Source organism: Amblyomma mixtum, chromosome 3 (genome assembly GCF_055824585.1).
Source record: "Amblyomma mixtum isolate Tamu chromosome 3, ASM5582458v1, whole genome shotgun sequence".
Lineage (NCBI taxonomy): Eukaryota > Metazoa > Arthropoda > Arachnida > Ixodida > Ixodidae > Amblyomma > Amblyomma mixtum.
The window spans coordinates 300,486,159-300,510,389 of record NC_143014.1 but is presented as its reverse complement, the minus strand read 5'-3'; the positions used below and the strand labels follow the sequence as shown (position 1 = coordinate 300,510,389).

Genomic DNA, 24,231 nt, shown 5'->3' with positions numbered 1-24,231 from the left:
TCACATTATCTCGGTGGACACCCGTCAAAATTCAAGGGGGCACTTTTTTTACCTTAAGTGTGGTCACTGATGTGTGGTTAAGATGTTAAGCTTTGCCTCTAAGAGTGGAACGCGACAGCGTCTTGCAACGCTGCCAGGGAGTCCATAGAACGCCATCGCGCATTCGGTTCTACGCCTCACTCGTCGGTAAATTGGTTTTTGAGGAAAGGATATGTACCTCTCTCATATCTCGGTGGACACCTATACCTGGCCGGAGGGGAAGGGAGGAGGATGAGAGTGAGCGAAGACACCGTATTCACTACACGCGCCTTAGTTCATTCCAAACCATCGAGCTGGCATGGCGGAGTGGATAGCATGCTCGTCTCGCACGCCGAAGACCGGGGATCGATTCCCGAGCTCGACCAATTTCCTACTCGTTTTTATTTGTTTATGTGGTCTGACTAGAAAGGTTAATTAGGCTAATTGGTTAAGTAAGCAATTAACTAAGCTCAGTCTCACTTGGAGCATCACTATACGATCCCTTCAATTGGTTGCATGGTTACTAGGCAAAGTACAATTGGCCCCGTTTGAAATTCGCGCACTGTGACGTCACGGCCGTTTCGACCAACTGAAAAGCGTGACATTTTCTGTCGACAACTGCTGCTTACAACGATGAGGCATTAAAGGCTTTCGCCTTAATAACGATCAAGTGGACAAAGGAAAGAGCCACAGAATCTCAGGCGAGAGTCACTGCCTTATAATCACGGCACTGGTTATTAACAGCGTGACAGGTTCAAGCAACGTGCGAATATGGTCCGTTAAGCGAAGAGTCACCTCGGAGCGCACACAGCCAACAGGGGACTTTATCTGCCAACAGCGCAGGCCGATGTGACGCCACTTGTAATATCTTACATCGTGAGTGGGGTCCTTGTTGCACCCGCAACATTCAAAACAGTGGGCACGAGTATTCCTGCCACCATCAAAATATTTTGAAAACTAGTAAACCATAAGGAGCCAGACAGCATGGCCTAGGAGGAAACAGCCTGGACTCTACACCTTTAATAAAGGCTGTACATACATTGTCTCAGCAGACGTAACAAAAGAACTAAACAAGACCACATTAAACAATTCTGTCGAGTACATGCACAATTAAAACGAAGAATGCTATCAGACGCTGTGAACAACACATAAGGTACTATCGCAACGCTCGATCGAAAACTTAATTTTGAGGTTCAATTAGACTTCTGCCACTTCGGATTATGGTGATTGTTCTTTTTGAAAGATTGTTTCCAGGTAGGTGTATGAATTCCTGTATCAGGCATTTTCCTTAACGCGTTCTTTTCCTCAATACTGAAAAACTTGCAGCCCTATGTTGCACTCTGGTTATGATGTTTCGTTCACGGAAGTCGATGTCGCAGATGCACTTGGAAAAAGCAAGTACAGGAAGAGGGTTACAGAATATAACCTAAAAAATTACGAGGAACATTAGCGGCTAAAGTGGTGAAAGGCGAAAGCCTGAGTGCTGCATTCTGCTACGCGATTGTTCACTGCATATTTTGTTGGCGCATTAATTAACTGCCAATTAATGACGCTTAAGCTTCGCCTTTAGGAGTGGAACGGGACAGCGTGTTGTAGCGCTGCCACGGAGTCCAAGGAACGCCACCACCCGTTCGGCGCAATGCATTGCACTTTGAACGCAACGCTTTTTGAGGAAAGGAAATGGGGCTGTAATTCTCTGTCACCTCGGTGAACACCTGAGCCGCACTGTACAGGAAGGGAGGAAGTGTGAGTGAAAGAAGAAAGAGGGGCCGTAATGAAGAAAATGAAAATTGTATTTGAGGAAAGGAAATTACGCAGTAACTGCCTCACATGTCTCAGTAGACACTAGTCGAAAATTGTATTTGAGGAAAGGAAGTTGCGCAGTAACTGCCTCAGATATTTCGGTGGACACCCGTGAAAACGCGCGCAGTGACGTGACGACAATTTGGACCAATCTGAAACGCGGACAAATACGCCTTGCTCGTCGGTAAATTGATTTTTGAGGAAAGGAAATGTATCTGTCTCTCATATCTCGGTGGACACCTAAACCTCGCCATAACGGAAAGGAAGGAAGATGGGAGTGAACGAAGACATCGTATTCACTAGACGCACCTTTGTTCATTCCAAACCATCGAGCTGGCATGGCGGGGTGGTAGCGTGCTCGACTCGCACTCCGGAGACCGGCGTTCGATTCCCATCTCGGCCAATTTCCTACTCGGTTTTATTTATTTGTGTGGTGTGACTAGAAAGGTTAATTAGACTAACCGGTTAAGTAAGCAATTAACTAAACTAAGTCAAACTTAGCTTGAGCATCGCTATACGATCCCTTTAATTGGTTGCATGGTTAGTAGCCAAAGTACAATTGGCCCCGTTTGAAATTCGCGCACTGTGACGTCACGACCGTTTCGACTAATTGAAAAGCGTGACATTTCTGTCGACAGCTCCTGCTTACAACGATGAGGCATTAAAGGCTTCCGCCTTCATAGTGGTAATAATAAGAATTCACGCCAAAGGTATGTCTTGCTCCATAGTTGGATGCTTGATGCAGCAAATATGCGAGCAAAAGATCACCAAGTGCGACAGTAATTAATCGATATTGAGGGAGCTGAATTAATAGCAGTGTAACTTGCCAGGGAGAGATTTCTGAGCTCCAAGGTTGTGCTCCTCGCGTGGCGCTCGCACGTTCCTTGCACATCGCCCCAATAGGCCCCCGCCGTGAAGTTGCCCTTGCACCGTCGTACTGCTGGCTGGCCGTTCGCTGGCAGCAAATAAGACATTCGAAAATGAGGAGAATATGAGCGTAACTTTATCACACATCGGGTTTACATTGTTAGAACTCAGGGTTAATCCGTGCTGAGCAGGTTTAGAGAATTTATCGCAAATTTTGCGCGACAGTTACTTTGCTGAATCTCGACTTCGCAGAGACTGAAGGCACTCCACGAGCAAAATCAGCAGACGCTAGTTCATGGAAATATGAGCGAGCCACTGTCAATGCAATGTTAGTTGGCAGGGGCGTTTCAATACAGCTAAGCTAAACTCTTCTTTAGATCCGCTAAATAATACTTTTCGATTTTGAACGTTCTGAACACAATGCCAACGCCAAGATGTGAGCACAGAGGTACCTGTGTGAAAATTATTCATGCCAGTTATAAAATACACTCACCCTGAATGCAAGTTTCTTCCGGAATGGCTACGCCTCCTATGGGAGTTGTTGGCCATGTTAGCGTGCTTTGGAAGCCTGTGCTATGCCGTAAATCCTCGAAGCACATTACTGTGAAACGCAAATTATTAAAAAAAAAGGCATTGTGGAGAAATTAGGTCGAGGCTGAGGAAAGTGTAATATAAGGGTCACATTTTTGCTGTCAAATAGAACAACTAGAATAATAGTGACATCTCATTAAACAATAGCACCGTTCAAGAGAACAATACGAGCAAGAGAGAGTGCGTGCTTTACTAGAATATAAGAATTTTCACCGCTTTATTTCTTTCTAGTGTTTCAATATAATATCAAGACTAAATGGGCAACAATATTCCAACTCAGTGCTCGCAAGAACGTAGTTAGGCATTCATTAATATCTCGTCCTAAACAGCAATGATCAGATGGAACTTTTTAGTAAACATAAGTTAACTGAGCCTGTTTTGAAAGCTTTTTACGTTTACTAAGGATTATAAAAGTATTTTTCAGCTCAGTGGTAAAAAGCTAAATATTTTTAGAAAAATAATTGTTCCAATAAGTTTTCTTCTACGAAACCTGGTGCATGGAATTTCCAGAAATAAAGGATTGCTGAGGGCCCATTGCTTTGAGTTCGAGAAGTGATTATCAGAATTTTCGAAATGTCTACAAGGTGAAAAGTGCTTTGGCCGCATTTTGTGGGCAACTGACAAAATAGTTAACATTTATCGTTCAGCTGTTTTTCTATTTTTGTTGAAAGCACAGCATGGCGCCAAGAAGACCGCCGTCTTTTGGCAACAATAGAAGATATTCAAAATTCCGCGAGTGGGCTTTTTCGCATAATGTTATTTGAAGACAAGATGCCTTGGACAATGTTGACAAACGCATAACAATGCGTTTCTAGATGAAACAAAGCAAGAAAGATTAGTTTTCCTCTTTGATACTTCTAAAATGCGTTTCTTACATTCGATCCCCACCTTACCACCAGTCCTGTAGCCATCGCAATTCTTTTTTTTTATAGAGAAGTCGGCGATCATGTCTTTAGCAACATTGTTATGTGGGAAAGATAACTTGCGGAATTTTCAATATCCTCTATTATCAGGACGCCTAGTTCTCCTGGAGGAATTCTTGTTAGAACAATATTTCTCTATCTATAAAATAAAGGTGGGACTTCAACACGGCCCTAATTCAACGTTCAACAAAATGCACCGATCCGTATTCTTACTTCTGCTTCTGATCGCCGAAGTGAATGGAAGAACAGAAAGAGTCTTCTCCAGCCGCTCGCTGCTGTTTGATAGTGTCACGTTGAGCCACTTAATAATGCTCATTTCTTCCTCTTGCCCGGTCATCCTTGGCATCCTTCGCAGCCTTTTAAAGAACACCAGGAATCTCACCACGTCCCTGCCTCCGCTGGTGCGAAAAACGGAGGGAAGAGATGATTCCTATAATGCATGGCAATATGTGGTTGTGTTGTAAAGTACTCGCCTGCTCTCTCTTTACTTTTACAGGTTGGCCCGATTAATTATAATTTCGTCGCCAACCAACCATCAAGGTACCCAGAATATCCTCATACGTTTAAAAGCTGCTGTCTTCGGTGCAGTTTGTGCATACTCCGAGGCGGTCTTCCGAGGACAGATTATTTATAGATACTATTACTATGGCGATCCTTTGAGAAAATCGTCGCGTGAACTTCACATAGTAAAAAAAAAAGAAACGGCCCTTTGATTTCCTTCCATCACATTGTTTCAGTACAACAGGCCCATCTCAGCGTGTTTTGAATCCTTGAGAGCAGGCTTCAACCTCTACACTTAGTTCCTGTAGTGCATCCGCTCATACGGTATTTCAGCCTGAGAAGGTACCCCAGTACCTGATCGGAATTGTCTCATTTAGTGCACGTGTTCGACGCTAAAAAACTTAATGCCTCACTACGGACTGCACACTGCCGCTATGGCTCAACTATTTTATAGCATTTTGTATGTCGTGCAGTCAAACTTTAATCAGAAATTTTATTACCTTGGTTTCAAAAGCGCTCCCCAAAAATTGACCAGCAATTTTTTTCTATCGCAAACCATAGCCTAGCTACAGTAGTAGCAATCAAGAGAAGTTCGCTCCGCAGTTCGTTGTCTTGCGGTCTGGTCGTGGCTGCATCTCCGGGAACCGTGCAATCAAATATTCCAACAATTCTGGACGGATGCGACCCAGCGCCGAGGACCTGAATGTGCGTTGTGCTCCTTTATTTTGATGCTACAGCATTAGGAGGGCCATGCAGGCGAAAGCTTTCCGGCGGCGTCGATGGCGTCTAGGTAAAGCCTCTACCTGGTAGGTGGTCTTAAGTTAGATTTGCCTTTCTCCGCTTTCCACTTGTCAACCGTCCCTCTGTTCTGCGTCTGTCCTGCATACCTTCTCTCCTTGTTGGGTAGAAGAGAGAGGCGCCGGACAAAAATGACTTGGAAAAAATGAAAAGGACTCAGAAAAAAATGACTGAGACAATAACAGGCCTGCGTGCAAAATATACAGCTTTACGAAGAACTGAAGCTATTCCTTTTCGCATTGCTCGGGAAGAGCAACCTGGGTCTCACAAGCCTCACTGGTGGCTGTGCTTGAAACAGCCACCTGTTGCCGGGGCAATGGCGCATTGCTTAAACGCTGCGGAACTGCGCATGTAGTGGTATCAGGACATGCCGCTATCTAACAATGCGACACAGTTTACGTAGTTGCAGAGCCGGAATTGGAATAGAATGGTAGCTGGAGTAGATCGGGGAGTGAAATAAGCATGCTATCGCATTTACTCCGCATATATCCAGCTGATCGCCTGTAATTTGTTTGTTCTTTTTACTGCGCAGCCAATTTCTGTTTCCGCTCGCAATGATGCTTTCCCTGTCGACCGACGTTGTCTGATACCGCGGAGATTCTTTTCACTAGTAGGCGCGCGTTTTAAACATCACTGGTCCATATCAGATTTATAACGCCGTGCATCGAGCATAAGGTTGCTTAGCAGCTGCCGCAGTGCGCTCGAGGAGCTCATTTAGGTTTGTGGCTTTTCTTCATTTGTAGTACACTTATCCTTAAGCGCGCAAACTCTCCACTCTACGCCTCCGCAACTGCTCTGAGACTAAGACCCTACTACGCGGGATGGGTTTCGATTGCACTGGCGCAAACACCACCACCACTTGATGGTAGCGAAAAATGTATATAAGTCTTAATTGAAAAATAAAATTATGTATAGGAATTGGTGCCAGCATTTCGGGAAGAAAAAAGGCCCTTATATTTTTGGAAACAATGCGTTTTAACAGCTTTTCCTCTCATAAACCAATGACGAGGTTCTTCGTTCGAGACAACATTCAGACCAAGGCACACAGCGGCGACGTGCATGCCGCTGAGAGCAACCAGTACTGCCCTTTTGCGAACATAACGCCAGAGTGATGACGACAGAAATTTAGCTAGCAACTTCAGAAAGTGTTTCACAGCCTTGGGAGCAAACCCTTCCCTCTGTTCTTCTCAGAAAGCGCACTGCTCTCTCTGTGAAGGCAATCGCACAACCACTGCTCGTCAGCGCTCGTGCTCTAGGTGAGAGCGAGAAAATCAAGCGGTACTTACTTCCCTTCAGTGACGTCCACTACTCTCACTTCGTACATGTGATATCCATTAATTATTTTGTCATTAGTGGCGTAGAAAAAGTCCCTCCTAAACATAGAAGCAAAATGGAGAGCCGTTGAAAAACTGTCGTCGTAAAGCTGTGGATTACTCCCAACTAGGTCCATGGTACATGCGTAAGACTTGATGCCTGAAAGAAATCGCAGGCAAACCACTCTCATCAGATACGAACATCTATTAGCCATTATCTGCAACAAAACATGCCCTTAAACTTCTTGGAGTTCCGTTGTGACATAACCCAAAAAGTTCGCTATGTACTTATTTTATTCCCTGACTGGACAACAATTATTTCTCCCATATACGCATAAGTATGCCTCAGCACTGCTTGAAGATTTTTTCAACCTTTCGATGACCAAGTACCAACTATGCTGATGCGGCACGTGCTACAACATTAAAATGATCTAATTCCGTAACTGTAGAAGAAGACTGCCAAGAGACTAGCTTTCCTTCTCTCAAGGTTTGAATCTTTTAAACTTTGAGTTCACGTGCACGTTCTCATCTATCCATGCCCTTAATCGTCTTCAACAAACAAGCGAACAGTGGGGATTGCCGCACCCTTCGCGCCGTCCAATTCGATTTGCGACCAATCGTAACAGGACGTAGGAGGAGCGCCTTGGACAGATTCCTTAGACTCGGTGGAGCAGCACCTCGCCGGCTAACGGTGCGCTTTCGGGCTATGCATCCTGACGGCACAACGCCTTTAAGCTTCCATCGGTCGTTAGGGGAAGGCTTCAATAGAATGCTACTTACACACTGGGCTGTGGTTTCCAGAGTTAATTTAGGCACGTCTCAGCCTATACAGAGTGTCCACGCTAACTTTAGCCAAGGGTTAAAAAATAATATATTGGAGGTAGGCCAGGAAAACCACTAACATACATCTAGCAACAGGCTTGCGCATCATAGGAAATTTTTTTGTTTTGCAATTAATTAATCAGCAATTAAGATATTTTTTCTAAATGCGTAAATATTGACTTTAGACAGGAAATGTGAATAGCAGAGTTGGAGAGCACCTTCAGAAACCCCCATTCCATTTGTTTCCGGTAAAGAAAACCTCACGTGTATCTTTTTTCCGAGCACCAAAGAAAGCCCGCGAAATACAAAAAAAAAAATCACATGACTAGCGCATTCGCCCTTCACGATTGTGCTGCTCTCAACCGTGGCTCGAGTGAATGAAATCAGCTGTTGGCAAGGCGCGACGACCTAAGTGCGCCGGCAGGCCGATATGTCAACGGTGGTTGCGGCGCCCGCGCGAGCCAGTCTGCAAGCGTGACGGTGCAAGTTGTGAACTAATAAATGGCCAAAGGTGACAAACACAAATGCGACCAGTTTTATTCGCCACTGAGAGGCAAAAGAAGATAGGCAAGTATTTTACTTAACTTTGTGCCTCTCAGTGGCGAATAAAACTGGTCGAATGTGTGTTTGTCACCTTTGGCCATCTATGTCATAGCTCACAATGCCTGGCGCGTTCGCTGCAACTTGCACCGTCACGCTTGCAGACTGGCTCGCGCGGGGTCCGCAACCACCGTTGACATATTGGCCTGCCGGCGCATTGAGGTCGTCACACTTTGCCAGCAGCTGATTTTGTTCACTCAAGCCACAGTTGAGAGCAGCACAATCGTGGAACGCAAATACGCTAGTCACGTGATTTTTTTTGTACTTCGCGGGCTTTCTTTGGAGCTCGGAAAAAAGATACACGTGAGGTTTCCTTTACCCCAAACAAATGGAATGGGGGCTTCTGAAGGTGCTCTCCAACTTTGCTATTCACATTTTCTGCCTAAAGTCAATATTTACGAATTTATAAAAATTATCTTAGTTGCTAATTAATTAATTGCAAAAAATGCCTATGATGCGCAAGCCGGTTGGTAGATGTATGCAAGTGGTTTCCCTGGCCTACCTAAACTATTTTATTTTTTAACCCTTGGCTAAAGTTAGCGTGGACACCCTGTATAAATCATGTGCCGAGTGGTACTCCTAAGTTCTACTATTTAGTAACGTATTTTATATACGTACGCATGCCAATTTTCCGGCTCATATGCACGATTCAAAAATAAATTTTAAAGGACAGTATTTTGAGAATGTTTAGGCTGTTTTGGTCTTGACATAACCAGTTTTGCTGAGGTGTCATCTTGTGGAAAGCAGATGTGCAATGCCCACGAGCACGTGTTAACTACAGCTTATGATCCCGCAGACTCTACAACTCAACAGAATAAGAACAGGTCGTAACGCGTGGACGCGCATGCTATGCTAGGCGATGGGTATGTGACCGTACCAAGGTAAGGTCGCCACGTGAGAGAGACGATACCCTCCAGGTATGAACGAAGGATGAAACTTGCAAGCAAAAATTGCGTGGAGTCCCTAAATGAAGCCTCGTTTCGTCGTGCTAAAGAAAATTCCACACGGTTACAATTTGCGGGAGGAGCACATCGCAGCACACGCACACGTTGTTCTGGAGTTGTGTTCGAAAATCATGCGAATGGCGAGTGCTTCAGTCACCGGCGATCATAACCGTGTGTGAAAAAATTTGGCGCACATTAGGAAAATCGGCGCGGCGCGGAAGCAATCTCGCCAACACGCGCCGTAGACCATTCTGGAACGTCGGAAAGAAGAACCGCGGAGAACGCGCTCTTGTGTGTGTTGCTGCCCTCTCCACTTCGCTCGCCGGCGCGGCGCGAAAGGAATCACGTCAGCGCGAGCCGCATCTGTTCGTTTCTTAGTCGCATCTGTTCGAAGTCGAGAGCGGAGCAACAAGAAGGTGAAGCACTCTCCGATATTCTTCGCTGCAACGTTCCACAGTTATGAATCTCGCGAGCTGGCGAGATTGCTTCCGCACCACGCCGGCTTTCGAAATATGCGCCGAATTTTGCGACACCGAGCACCCTTCTCAGCGGCTTCCCTTACTGGCGAGCCTTTCAGTGCCAGCTAGTAGTACTGCACAGTTAATTAAGTAAAGTTTTATAGATTGCCCTCCGTCGCAGTTGCCGTGAAAAAACACTGGGCCTCAGCCACAGACCTGGTAAGTTGGCTGCGTGCGGTACGAACTTTTGATAAAAGTCTAAAGCGGAACTCCGACAGCAGAAATTGCCGAGGCGCATGGTTTCAAGCCAGTATTCCTTTTTAAGCTATATACGTCATGGACTACCAAGAACTCGTGCGCTGTTTTGTCGCTGAGCGGTGTCTTTTTCTGTGAGGTAGTAAGTTGCCGCGAAACATTTCTTCGGAACATTGAACAATATGCCGATGATTCAATACTCTATCAAAAAATACCCTTCCTTTCAGGATGGTAATTTGATCGACAATTTATTTACTAGCTTGCACGCATGGCACAGTACATACCGAATAAAAATTACACTCGCCTCACCACCGTGGTGTAATGTTTTAGGAGCACGTCTAACTAGAAGTTCAGCACTTCTGGATAATGACACAACGCAAGTACCTACGTCTCCTTCTCGCACAAGATATTACAAGGTCCGAACATTTTGAACTATCATAGACCAAAGCACTGATTCGTCTGGAATAGTTATAGGGCCCATTTCGTGTAGCTGCTTTGGAAAGCAGTCTTTTACGCTAAAAGAAATACATCTAATTTTTCAACTTGGCGACACTATTTGGAACATTTGAAAATTGCAAAGGGTCGTTCTGAGAAGAACCTGCTTGCGTAATTTTTGGCAAATGTAACGAAATTTTCACTGTCATTTCGGATCATCCTTTTAGGTCTAACCAAAGTTTAGGTTGGTCGTCCTATGGATTGCGCAAAATCTTGTTGCACACGGTTGAGCTCGTCCCATTGTCTTTCTTTAGGAAAGATAATTTCTTGAAAGTTTCGAAAACAAGAAATCATTAAGCACGTGGTATTGATTTTTAATCTCAATGTTGGCGTGTTAAAGCATAGTTTCTTTCCCTTACGGTACTGCGGTGTGGCACGCTCTCTGGTAAGGTTGACCGTCTTCGGTCTGAAGCACTTCGGACGTGCAGTATTGAAAGTTCATGGCGTCTTTCACCAGTTTCTTCGTTGCGTTCCCGTTCTCATGAATAAAATTGTATTCTTAATTACGATGTCATTTATTTGAATTAACGAACTTAAAAAGTAAAAAAGGATCTCCAAGTGAAGGCCGAAAGAGAGAACGCTCACTACATCACAGAGTGGGAAGCACAACGCAATGGTGTTGGATTTACGCCCAGGGCACTTATGAGCATAACCGAGAGACAAAGCGCACAAGCTGAAAACAAGCAGCAGAAATGAGGTACCACATCCTCTGCTTCACAGCAGCTCACCTTCGAAGCGCACCAGCATTTTCTTAGATTCCACGGGACGAAAATCGCTGATGTCCATGCCTTCGCACCAGTAGTACCCCTGGAGATAAGGGCTCTCTGCTGTGGCTCCCTCAATGGTCAGCGTGGTGTCTTGGTCCGCTGGCATCCGAGCCCGGTCACCTTGCACGGCGATGCCGTCCTTGTACCACAGAATGCTGCCCGGCATGATTTCGGCCGAGACGCGGCAAGTGAGCACGACTCGGCGGTCGCTGTCCCTGCGCTCGACCCTGATCCACGGCGTTCCTGAAAGGAAAGAAAGAAAAGACATAGGCGTACGTCCGTGGCATGTGTTCTAGCAAAGAGAAAATGAGGGACACTTAACTTCATTCCGCTCATGCCCTGCTGTGTTCAGAGTGTGTGACAAAAAAACACCAAATGGAAGCATCGACCACCTAACGCGTTGGAACGTGCGAATATGCGCAAAATATATTTTATGTTGATATTAAAGTTTTCAATAAGTTAGCAAACCCTCCAAGTTGAATCTGCTTATGTCGAGAGCAGAGTGACGCAATTGCTACTTTAGCGACCACGGTGGCTCATTGGTTATGGAGCTCGGCTGCTGACCCGCAAGACGCGAGTTCGATCCCGCCGCGGCGGTCGAATTTCGATGGAGGCGATATTATAAAAGCCCGTGTACTATGCGCTGTCAGTGCACGTTAAAGAACCACAGGTGGTCGGGATTTCCGGAGCCACGGCGTCCCTCATAGCCTGAGTCGCTTTGGGACGTTAAACATTCGTAAACCAAACCAAGGAATTGCTACTTTCAAAATACTAATACCTGCTCGGCCCAAAGAACAAGAATTATCGAAGTCATCAAGCAAGCAGGCTTGCACTTCTCTCATTCCGAAGGTCCTGCGCGCCGTTATGAGAAAAACTAGAAGCCGTTGTATTACTATGGTAAGAGCATTTGCCGCCAATACGGGTTCGAATCGCTGGAAAGCGGGGTTCACTACTGACCCTTTCACCCAGTGTCGCGAATTCACGTCGCATCGATGTACGCCGCGTACTAATTCAGCGCTTCAGCGCAAAGTTTCGCGCACCTGTGTTTTCACAAGGGGAGCGCTTTTTAACCAGAATATACACCACCAACGTGAGAACGCTATTTGACCTAGACGACAGCGCGCATATATACGAATGGTAGCCAATGTTTCGCAGCTGTCATTGTCTTTATTTTTAAGTATTGCCAAAGGACTGGAAAAGCCTGCAGCATAAAAAAAAATTACTCTCGCAGCGTCCTTCAATAATCCCAGCGTTTTCAGCGGACTAACTTGAAAAGCTTATTTTTAATTAATTTTTCGTGCACGTCACTCGGCAGAGTTCAGGTGAGCACTGGCGAAAAGCGCTTTTGTTCCCATGCAGCGCGAATTTGTCGTAACCTTCCTGATGCCTACACGCCTGATTTCTCTGTCCATGTAAGGACAATGAAATGGGACATATTGGTCGAAGCCAAGTTGGCTCAAATGTGTCTGATGCTGCCTTATCTACACATGTGGATTTAAGCATATGGGACACGATTTTTAGAGTTCTCTGAAGAAGAAGGTTCCCGGTTTTCAACACGAATGTTTTCCACGTATGCCGGATGGAGTGCAAGTGCAAGTTAGAAGTATGCAGGCGGTGAGCGTCTCTCGAACCAGTTTAAGCAAACTCTTCTGATTGTCGTCGCATAGGAGCGCCGCTTACGATGGTGCAATAGCCTGTTGATGCGAAAGTGTTAGAGATAGGCTATCGCAACTTGGAAGGAAAATTTGCACGCGGCGTTCGTATGCAACGCAGTAGAGCAAGACGATTGTGCGCCGACGCCGCAGTCGTTCGAACTAGTTCCCGAGACACTAGTGCCGTATTAACTCTTCGCGGTCGTCGCTTTTTGAGTGTTGCGGCCGAAATTCATGGCACGGCATCGTCAGTCGAGCAAGGTGCAGTGACGCCACAAGGGAAATGCGGAGGCCTCCTCTGTTTCCAGAAACCTTTCGCTGAGGCCAAACGCAAGGAGCGTGCGAACCCCCCAGGTGCAGGCGCTAGAGCTCCAAAGTGCGTGTAAAAGACGGCAAGATCCTCAAGCATAGGCTTGCCAAGCAGAAGCCTCCCATGAAAGACGCCATAATCCTCCAGGCCCGCGAGGCAGAAGCCAACCTTTAAAAAAGCACAAGGAAAGCTTGCTGTTCATGAAACCAATACATCGCAATATTATTCAGGAAAAAACAAGGGCGCACCGGCAATCGCTCATCGTCCGTATAATCCAGAATGTGCAAGTATTATATATTTCTTTGTTTAAAACGCCGTTAGGTTGGTTCTTGCAGAAATCATTGCACTCTGCCTGCGTGAGTGTCCGTGCCAGCAATCACTACCGCCGTTCGCATGCTGTACCTCCCTATTCTTATTAGGTTAGAAGTTAGTAGCGGGTTTCGTTTACCTCCGTCCGATAGCGTTGTATGATGTCGAGCAAGGATTTTAGGCTGAGCAAGCTTAGGGTACCTGCAGCAGTGGTGATTAACTGTTTGAATGCCTTATAGGAGTCTACCTGTTACCACAGGGTTTATTACTTTTCCGTTAGGTCCAGCGTTTTCCTCACATTAGCTAAGCTGTCACTGAAATATTGGTGCCACCGGAATTCTGCAATAACAGGGAGTCTCAAAGGGACACCATTGCAGCCAGTAAGCTACGAAATCAAGCACAGCCCACCTGTTCGCAGCGGAGCCTGGCAAATAGATGGCAGCCTCTGGTTAGGTTCCTGGAGAGAAAACCTCACGGCCAGGACCGCGTGGAGCGAATAGCGATCGACGTGCAGTGTGCCCGCACTATGATCGTAGGCTGTCCGAGGGTGCCAGGCGAAGTGTCGCAGGGGCTGGTTGTTTTTCCACTCGTAGGAGCCACTCGGAGTCTTCTCCAGCCCGATCCAGTAGCTGTCCAACTGTCGGGGAACTTTTGGGGTTGGACGTGAGTTACCCTCGTGTTGAATAATTGATTGTTGTTCGAAGCAACGTTTACCTCCCTGTACTGAATCAGCTGAAGGTTTACGCAAAAGCAGACACGAAAGACAAGACAAAGCGCGTAATTAAAACTGCTCACATATTCTTTGTTATTTTGCACGAGAATGAAGGTATTTTCAGCTTTCATATGCAGGCAACGCTGCCAGCCATGTTTTAAAAAATGGCCAATAAACGCAAATCCACAGTGGGGCTTTCACACGTAGTAAAGAAAGAGGGGTAAGCAACAGAGTCAACGAGTGGCAACACGATGTTGCAATTGTTGGGGCTCGCAGCTAAGACAAACTAACAGGTTTGCTGAATGTCTACAGAGAAAGGTCTACAAATACTACTGACGTGTGCAAGAATTTGCCCCAGCCAAAACAAAAATTGCATAACTGATAGTGTCTACGCACGCACAAAAAGGTTTTCAAGATGTCACCCACCCCAGGAATTTATGCGCGTGCGTGCATATGTGTGTGCGTGCGCTTGTGCGCTCTATTCATTTATTTACGTGCCCTAAAGGTCCTAAGCGGCCCTTACATATAGCGGGGCAGTAAGCGAAACGTCTTACAAACTATTACGTGCGCAATCTGTACACACATCCACACCACAGCGGTCTACAGTCAACGAACATGTAAAGAAAAAAGCAGCTTCAAAATAAATATGCTACCCTAACAAGAAAACAAATTTTCCGCAAACAGCACAGGACATGTAAAAATCACCGAGTACAATTATTCTATCACAACGGCAACACAGTTATTAGTACGGCAACGTTTCAAGGGTGTTAACAAAGGAGGATTGGTCAGCAATCGTAGCTGCCTCTCTGGGCAAGACTTTCCAACCTGAAATGGCAAACGGGAGTTGTGAATATTTAAACTTATTGGTGCGTCCAATGATGGCGTTAATCTCGAAACGATGCTCCAGTCGTGATGGTATATGGCATGCGGGACGAAGAAATGTTTCGCGCATGGAAGATGTACCATGATATAGCTTATGCATATAAGGCACGCATTCAGTCGTCTGGTATACAGGGGTAATAAATTTAAGCGGCGTTTCATGCTTGTGACGCTGGACAAGCATCAGTAGTCCTTGGCACTCAATGCAGCTGCTTTGTTTTGCAATGATTCACGGAAGCGGCTAGATGTGCTTAATTGGGATGCCAAATGAAGGATGTATAGACCAGAGTCCAGAGCCGTTTTCTTCCGGGGCCATTGTTCACGGACTGGAGCGCCGCGCTGCGGGTGTTTTCTTGGGGACTACTAGTCTGCAGCAGCTCTGCGGCCGAGCCTGCATATAGCTGCGGTTTACTGCCCTTCGGATGCTAAAAAAGATTTCCGAGCATACTTCCACAGAGCGGTTGTGTTCCAGTCTTTGCGTGTCCAGAAGTGTCCAGAAGTCGTTGCGTTCTCAAAAGGATAAAACTGATGCCTTTATCTGTGGTGCCACCTGGTGGCTCCTAGGGCCCATCGCTTCCGGTTTTGCTGTGAAATTGGGATGTTTGAATTAACCAGGCTGGTGCAGGCGGCCACTTTGAATTATCCGGTCATATTTGAATTAGAAGTTATGGGACAGTAGAAATTACATTCAGCAAAGCGGAAAGTTGGGCAAGTTGGATAACGTTCATGATGTAAAAAATAGCGCACAGGGAACACACGGGACGGAAAGTAAACGACGCAGACAAGCGACGCAGATTAGCGCTTGTCTGCGTCGTTTACTTTCCGTCCCGTGTGTTCCCTGTGCGCTATTTTTTACATCATGTACAGTAGAAATTCTTCAAATTAACCGGAACTTTGAATCACCCTAGTTCGGTTTGGTTTGGCTTATTTGGGTTTAACGTCCCAAAGCGACTAAGGCTGTAAGAGACGCCGTACTGGAGGGCTCCGGAAATTTCGACCGCCTGGGGTTCTTTAACGTGCACTGACATCACACATTACACGGACCTCTAGAATTTCTCCTCCAACGAAATTCAACCGCCGCGGACATTTCGTTTGACATTCACGTTATTTGCGCCGGCGCTTAGCACGCGCTCGTGCTTATATCGCTGCCGTCTTGGTGCTCCGATCTCAAAGGAAACGTTTTTGACCAATATCAAGCATTAGGTGTATGGCTAGCATGCAGTTTAAATTGCAGTGCGCTCTTAATCCTTCCTACCGGCCATAAAGACCCCCCCACCCCCCCCCCCCCCACCTCGAAATAGGGCTTCATTGTCGCGTGCGTGGTGGTGCGCCAGTTACATCAACAAATTAATGTTGTGAGCGCAACTGAGTCGCAGGGTTAAAAAAAAAACAAATTTTGCCATGGTTTGTGCTATCTGGCACATAAAAACGTATTTTCGCTTAATTTAACGAAGCTTGAATAAATATGAGCACAAAAGCCAGCTTTCAGAAATTCTGCGGCCCGAAGTCACATTATTTTGTTAGGAAGCTGTGGGCGCGTGCGACAGCGTCGCTTAGCCGTTTGGTCAAATGTCATATAATGTAGTAAAATCATGACATTTTGCTGTGATTCAGGCAGATACCAACAGCAGAAAGATACTACGGCCAGACATACATTTACCCCGCTGATCTTTCTGACATACGTGCGGAAATTGCAACTTATATTTGTAGCGGTCGTGCTTACACTCCCGTACACTAAATTTGTTCAATGGGAAATATAGCAAGCTCTGCGGAAAGATGCCGAAGTGGTTAAAAACACGCGCTTTGCCTGGACAACTTTCAGTCCGCAGCTGGCCGATCCTCTGACCGCTGGCACATCAATGCACCACCGAGTCAAATCGATAAATCTAAAATCTGATGCATAAAGTTATCACAGATGGTAGCGCGCGTAAAAGAAAGCAACAAAGAACACGCCCGAGCAGAAATCTGCTTGTAAGTACCTGTTTCCAGTCCGCACCCTACCTGGAAGGCTACCCTTGGATATGTCACCTTAATGAGTAACAGTGCGCGTCAGATAAGCTCAGCAAGACGTGCTAGACTGAAAAATGTGAGTAGTGATGCACAGCACACACCAACATACGTTAGGTGATGGAGCACATCAACGACGGAAGCGAAGAACAGGTAAACACGCGTTCTACGCGCGGCGCCGGCGCGACCCGCATTCCACTGGGCCGCGCGCGCCGAGAGATGGCGACTGTTGTCGAGAGCAGGAGAGCGCCGCTCAGCCTGCTTGCGAGGGTTAAGAATCTGGTCTCTACTCCAATTGAGATCTTTCTTACATGTGTGGTGTAAGCAAAAGGTTTAATTTCGGTGCTGGCTTGGCGGAGGGTTTCTTTATGGAAACCAAGGGCTCTAGATGCTTCTTTAATAATATACTGAATGTGGATGTTTCATGTTAGCCCCGACCTTATGAGCGGTTCGAGGTATTTACAATAGATTATGTTTTAAATGACATTAATATTGATGATGCACTTGTGCATGTCGACCCGGCGTTTTGTAGTGGATGTCACTGCTTTTGCCTGCTTTTGTTCTTACACGCGACAGTATTTAAATATTCCTGTATAACGCCGTGGTCGCGAGGGTCTCTATAGCAACTGTAAATAACACAGTAATCTGCAATTAATTTGACGCATGATTTGAATTCACCGCTTTTGATAATTAATATGCAGAAGGGAAGGGACCGGCCTAAGTACGGAGCCCTGCGGAACGCCAGACTTGACTGGCATGGAGTGGAGATGCACCAAATCTGTTACGACAAACTAAATGCGGTTAGATAAAAAACTATTTTATTCAGTGAATGACCGTGGCTGGCAACTTAATACAAGACGGCATGCACATTACTCTATTGTGAGAAACGCGATCAAATTATATTGCAAAATGAATGTAGACCGGCAAATGTGAGTGAACGGAGTGATTCCGGTCTGTTAGTAACTCAAATAGTTGTATCTCACACGAACGCCCACGATAGAAACCGTGATCACTAGGAAAAATGGGGTGAAATGTGGAAATATATGTCATAGCATTGGATAAAATGATATGCTCCACTATCTTGCACGTAACAGGACTGAAAGAAATTGCCTATAATTACCGCATGAACTCTTATCCCCTAACTTGACAGAGGAACAATGTGGGCCTTTTCCTAATTTTCTGGCGAATCGACAGTGGAAAGAGACTGTTGGAACAGCTTGCTCAGAAGAGGAGGAGATATTTTTTTTTATGTTTCAGTAACTTTGTTGATATTACATCGGGTCCGGGCCTTGAGTAAGCAGAAGGCCGGTCTATAGCGCGCTCAACCCGATGACGTAAATATATTATGTAAGCCATGAATGCTCAAATGTACACTGCGTTGAACCAGTTCCTGATACAGGGCCGTCATCAGCGAAAACAGAGCTGAAAAATGTATTCAAACCAGCGTAGATGCAACCAGTAGTGTTTTATCCCAATGGAGACACGGAAGAATATTAAGGCGAAAGCCTTTAATGTCTCATCGTTGTAAGCAGCAGTTGTCGACAGAGAATGTCACGCTTTTCAGTTGGTCGAAACGGTCGTGACGTCACAGTGCGCCAATTTCAAACGGGGCCAATTGTACTTTGGCTAGTAACCATGCAACCAATTGAAGGGACCATATAGTGATGCTCCAAGTAAGTGGAACTGAGCTTAGTTAATTGCTTAATTACCCAATTAGCATAATTAACTTCTCTAGTCAGACCATATAAATAAATAAAACCTAGTAAGAAATTGGTTGAGCTCGGGAATCGAACCCCGGTCTTCGGAGTGCGAGACGAGCATGCTATCCACTCCGCCATGCCAGCTCGATGGTTTGGAATGAACAAAGACACGTCTAGTGAATACGGTGTCTTCGCTCACTGCCATCCTCCTCCCTTCCCTTCCGGCGAGGTTTAGGTGTCCACCGAGATATGAGAGAGAAATACATTACCTTTCCTCAAAAAACAATTTACCGACGAGCGAGGCGTAGAACCGAATGGGCGATGGCGTTCTATGGACTCCCTGGCAGCGCTGCAAGACGCTCTCGCGTTCCACTCTTAGAGACGAAGCTTAACATCTTAACAACACATCAGTTACCACACTTTAGGTCAAAAAGTGCACCCCCCCCCCTGAATTTTGACGGGTGTCCACCGAGATATGTGAGACAGTTACTGCGTAATTTTCTTTCCTCAAATACAATTTTCATTTTCTTCATTACGGGCCATCTTCGTCTTTCTTCTTTCACTCCCACTTCCTCCGTTCCTCTACGGTGCGGTTCAGGTGTCCACCGAGATGGCAGAGATTTACTGCGCCATTTCCTTTCCTCAAAAACCGTTGCGTTGAAACGGCAAGGCATCGCGCCGAACGGGTGGTGGCGTTCCGTGGACTCCCTGGCAGCGCTACAACACGCTGTCGCGTTCCACTCCTAAAGGCGAAGCTTAAGCTTAAGCTTAATTAGCAGTTAATTAGTATTCAGGCATTCATCAGTAATTAACCATTAATTAGTGATTTGTCATCACTTAGTAATTAGTACTCAATTACATGTGACGCCACCAGTGCCACAGAAGCACTGAAAGTGGTGCGGAAAACGCTTTCGCCTCTACGCACTTTAGGCAGTCAAAGTGGCCCCTGAATTCTGGTGATATAAGGATTGAGGATATTCCACAACTTCTTGAGATCCGATCAAATCATATATGAAAGGTCATCATTATGAAAAGTCTTTTTATCTCACTTTATTTCTTTTTCAAACGTACAGAGTACGAGTGATAATTCCAATCGCCCTTCGTGTGTGCGTGGATGGCACGTCTGTATATTTTATTTTTACGGAAACTGCGTTTTATTTTGGTCGTAAACCACGGGACACAATGACAAGGCGCTATATTTAGCGCAGCAACACACACAGCTTTGCAGTCAATTATTTTCTATGGAACAACTTACTTCCAGTTTTCTTCAACTGTCCGTTCATTAAACCTATCCAAGTACTAAGGTTAAAATAACTCAGCATTGAGAATAGCATTTTGACATCTACTCTGTTTCCACATCTGCGTGTTTAGACTGCATTAATCTCCTTTGTGGCTGCCCCGTTCCTAAAACTTCCGCGGCACCTGGACACGTGCACTCACCAAACGAAGTCACACGTTGGATACGGGGAGACGAGAAGCCTGTTCTCTCAGTGTTGGCTGTACAGTCCACGTTAACAAATGAGTTCTCTTGATGGAAAGTGTAACCGACCGCCACATACCGTCTACCATCGCTAAAGTCCTGGCAAGAGCGGCAGCATTCTGCCTAAGCCTCAAGCACCACGCGCTCCGCATGACTGGGCTCACGCTTAAGTACCCCTACGAATCAGATCTGCGTCTCTAGCCTTGTTGAGCGCTGTCACTTCATCATGTTTCCGCTGCAGTATTGACATTTCCATCTGGCGAAGAAGATGTCGATACTCCGCCTCTCTGGGCTGTTGCAAGCCGGTTCCGCTGCTGCTTCAACGACGCTAGCGCGGCGTGCACACAATTGACAACCAAGCGAGCAATGTGGCTGCTTCTAGAGGGCCCTTATTGGAAATGAAGCTTGTTGCTTGCCCACAGCCAGCCCTGTGAATGGTTCTAAGAAGCTTCCCATATTTTAGGTGTCTTAATTTTGGCCCCAGGGAGGGAGAGAACTGAGAGCGATTTTCTAAAAACGAAGGTTGGCTTCCCAGCCGGAGGTGATTGGCAGATGAAGGGCTGTGTTTTCCATTCTTGGTGACCCGCCGGTGTAGATGATAGTCGAAGTCTAAATGTTCCCGTTCTGTGCAGGCAGCAATGTGCTCCGGGATCAACGAATTTCGTTAACTAAAATAATGTACTATCAGCGTCAAATGAAATGCGAACAAAACACCTGAAACGCGAGCACAAAAAATCAAGCATATTAGAGGGTGGAGGTGAAATACAGGCGTGGGCTATTAACATTTCAGAAGAGCGGTCTTTTCGGCTTCGATGGGAAAATCAACTGCTCATGTATTTTGCCTCCCTAGTATAATATCTACGATTTGTGCTGTTCGCGTTTCAATTGGCTTGTTCGCGTTTCAATTGACGCTGACAGTACATCAACCTAATCAGCTAAGCATCACACTGCCGTTAGATATTCATAAATTTCATTTAGTAATAGGCAGGTAAATATTTTAACTTTCGAAAATTCCTTGTTCCATGATGGTGAGACGCAAGAATTTCGGTCTTCGCGCAAGAAAAATCGAACTGGTCCGCTGAAAAGCCCGCGCACGTGCCTAGGAGAAGTACAAGTGGCTCTAATATGAAAGGAAATAGTATCCACGTTGAACCAATCATTAATCCCTATTTATTAGAGAATTCCACACGTTTCCCCTTGCTATAGATACGGAGTTTGCCTCATAACAAATAGCGCTTATGAGACATTTTCATCTTCAGTGCGTGAATTACGACCAAATTCATTCTCGAGTGCAAACTGACGATTGGAGCTATCGTAGCTGCCTGAGATGGAGTAATATAACGATTCCTAAACTGATTCCGTGCCATTTTTGAATTTCCCGCCCTTGCTTGTTGACAAAAGACGCCACACCCCTCGTTCGATATGGTTATTGGTTGAAGCCTGGGACGTGGCGTCTCTCTAGCCCATGACAAAGTGTGGAAATTTCAAAAATTCAAGCGATTCGCGAACACTTTATAATACACCGACCCTCTACAGGTGTGCTCGGAAGTCTCCGATACGTGGAATACAAGCTGCTTGGCGCTGCTCAAGTATGCGGCCACGAACTGAAAAGTGTGCTCTGCTCTTCCCAGCACGACGTGCGCAATGAGTATCCTTTAATGTCGGGCCATGCCTCCAGACAGCCGAAAAATTTAACTGTTTCGTGGCTTTTTTGTTCTGAAAAGGACTGCGGGCATCCGCACGTGCCGAGTGCTCCTTTCTTTGGTTCCCTGATTGAAGCGGCAACTAATAGTGCGGGGCCTGCCATGTAAGCTCTCCGCGTAACCAGAAACGGAAAGAGCGGCGTCAGATAGCTGACGCTAGTTCACACAGTCTAACCTCTAATGTCGATGCAAAACATCGGCTGGAAAGAGATCCCGGGAAATGGTTACTGTGCACTGAAAGTATCGCAATGGGGAGTCATACTGTGGGGATAATCTTAGCGATTATTCTTCCTACTGACCGCAGAAAAAAAAATACTTTGTTTCAGCGTTTCGGAATCTCGAGCAACAACTCACGCGTGGCTGCTGATGTGAATGGCAAGCGAGAAGCCTCTAGGTAATTTTCCTAGGGCCAAGAGTAAGACATGAGGACGTTCTGACCCAAAATAATTGTATAAATGCATTCGCACGCATGCGCATGCACAAACACATACGTACGGGCACACAAGCACTCGCACACACACCCACGCACGGGCACCAATTAAACAAGAACGAAAGTGAAGTGCCCGCTTACCTTCGGGTGGAAGCAGAAGCAGCGCAAGCGTGTACGCCAGCGAGGTATCATCGAGGACAGCCAAATGTCCGCCGCTCTCGCTGCAGCTTTCAGCTGCTTTACGGTAAGTAGCCGGAGTGGTGTTCAGCCAGAGGCAGGTGTTCTTGTTCGACAGGTCCAGCCATCCACCTCGTGGACACGGAGTGAGGCCTTGTCGAGAAAGAGCAATGGGCTTTTTAGAAATATTTGAAGTTGCGGCACGTTTTTTCCCGCTTGTGGCTAAATCCAGCATAACATTGAGGCATCCGACACGAATATGAAGTGTGAGCCTTTTTTACGGGAGTATCTAGTTTTCATAAGCGAATAGGTGGGCCGGAGTTGTCCACTACTGCGTCGACTGAAAAAAAAAAAAAGGTCATGCCGTCTATTCTTGGCACGTTATCTTCTCCTGTCCGTTCTCCCTGTGTTTCGCGTGTTTTTTTCTGTGCGCCGTTTTTAGATGTATCAAAACAAGGACGAAATTCTAAGGAAACAGGACCTCGTATATACCACAAGGCGCGTGTTTGGAGTCGTCTGTAGCGCCCACATGATTGCAATTAGCGTTTTAACTCTAGTCGCATATATGTACTAGCTATTGTTACCGTAAGACTTCGTTCTTGCGTCTGGCATAGGCGGACGCGTCTAAGCAAGACAATACTGGGCTGGGATGGTAGATTCTAAGATTGTTTAAGGGGTAGCGACAAAAGGAAGCCAAAATATAAACTAGGGGCAATACTGCATTTCGATGGAGATACAACGGGTCTGTGCCGTTGAGAAGAACAAATCGTGAATAACTGCAACTTGTGACCAGCCACACTGTGTGCCGAAGTTTTAGAGCCTCCGTATTTTCAGTTTTTTTTTTGCGTCCCATTGGCTGCCGCTTTTAAGCGTTTTCTACTCCATTTGTGCGTTTCTTGGGTTCAAAAGATGATAAAAACAAGGCGCACTTACTGCGGACAAAAGAGCGATACCTCGGCACACATCTTGCCTCCAGATGTTCGGAACACGAAGTTTGATTGATGCCAGAGCTCAGCATCGTTTGGGACTGGTTCTGTCCTGCCATTAACATAAAGCAGGCGTCCCTATTGACTCCTTCTGGTAGGGCTACCGGCACCAGCAGCTCTGACCTGCAAGTTGATGAATGCGACAAACATTTCACACGAACTGCTACTGTAAATTTACGTAATTGTATGTGACACAAGTTGGATCGCAGCTGCAGCTAGCGTAAGGGAGGCATAATTGCAGTCTTTCACTTGTCCTAAAGTTTTTGATGATACTGATGAGGTTGATGACGACGATGGGGCGCACAGATTTCATCTGCGTGGACGCAAAACGGAATGGCCGGTCGAAGAGCCTTCCTGTTTGTGGCAGCAACGAATTAGCGTTGAATCTACAGGCGCCTATGAGGTGAAACGCAGCAAGCGAACGGCGGAAATAACGCAGAAGGGAGGGCACGGTGCATCCGGCGGAGCAGTACTATACTTGTGATATTCACTCTTCCAGCACCTCGCGTGAAGCAAGCAGCGCAATATTTCCACACTGCGATGGTACGCTTTACTTTTGAAACACCTGTATTGTCTTTCGCAACCATTAATATTGTCGACAGAAGTGCCCAGGAGATGCGAGCGCCAGGAAAAAGCGTACCTCGCGTGGACATTTACCTGGTGTCCTAGGTAAATTTAGGCAAGGTTTTCAAAAACCCGCAAAGACCTAGACGCCTGAAACCAAATGAGGG

The 24,231-nt window shown here is 46.1% G+C and overlaps 1 protein-coding gene across 1 annotated transcript in view; it reads right to left on the bottom strand.

The window, feature by feature from the left end:
- The window catches only part of LOC149355361 (uncharacterized), a 152,078-nt gene that overhangs the window by 69,387 nt on the left and 58,460 nt on the right, over positions 1 to 24,231 (bottom strand). The window contains exons 11-18 of the mRNA XM_089576105.1: positions 23,448 to 23,623; positions 22,479 to 22,667; positions 13,835 to 14,074; positions 11,117 to 11,398; positions 6,788 to 6,974; positions 4,416 to 4,600; positions 3,182 to 3,289; positions 2,649 to 2,776 (exon numbers count right to left, since the gene is read on the bottom strand). Coding sequence (XP_089432231.1) covers positions 2,649 to 2,776; positions 3,182 to 3,289; positions 4,416 to 4,600; positions 6,788 to 6,974; positions 11,117 to 11,398; positions 13,835 to 14,074; positions 22,479 to 22,667; positions 23,448 to 23,623 — 1,495 coding nt within the window. The remainder of the gene's footprint in view (positions 1 to 2,648; positions 2,777 to 3,181; positions 3,290 to 4,415; positions 4,601 to 6,787; positions 6,975 to 11,116; positions 11,399 to 13,834; positions 14,075 to 22,478; positions 22,668 to 23,447; positions 23,624 to 24,231) is intronic.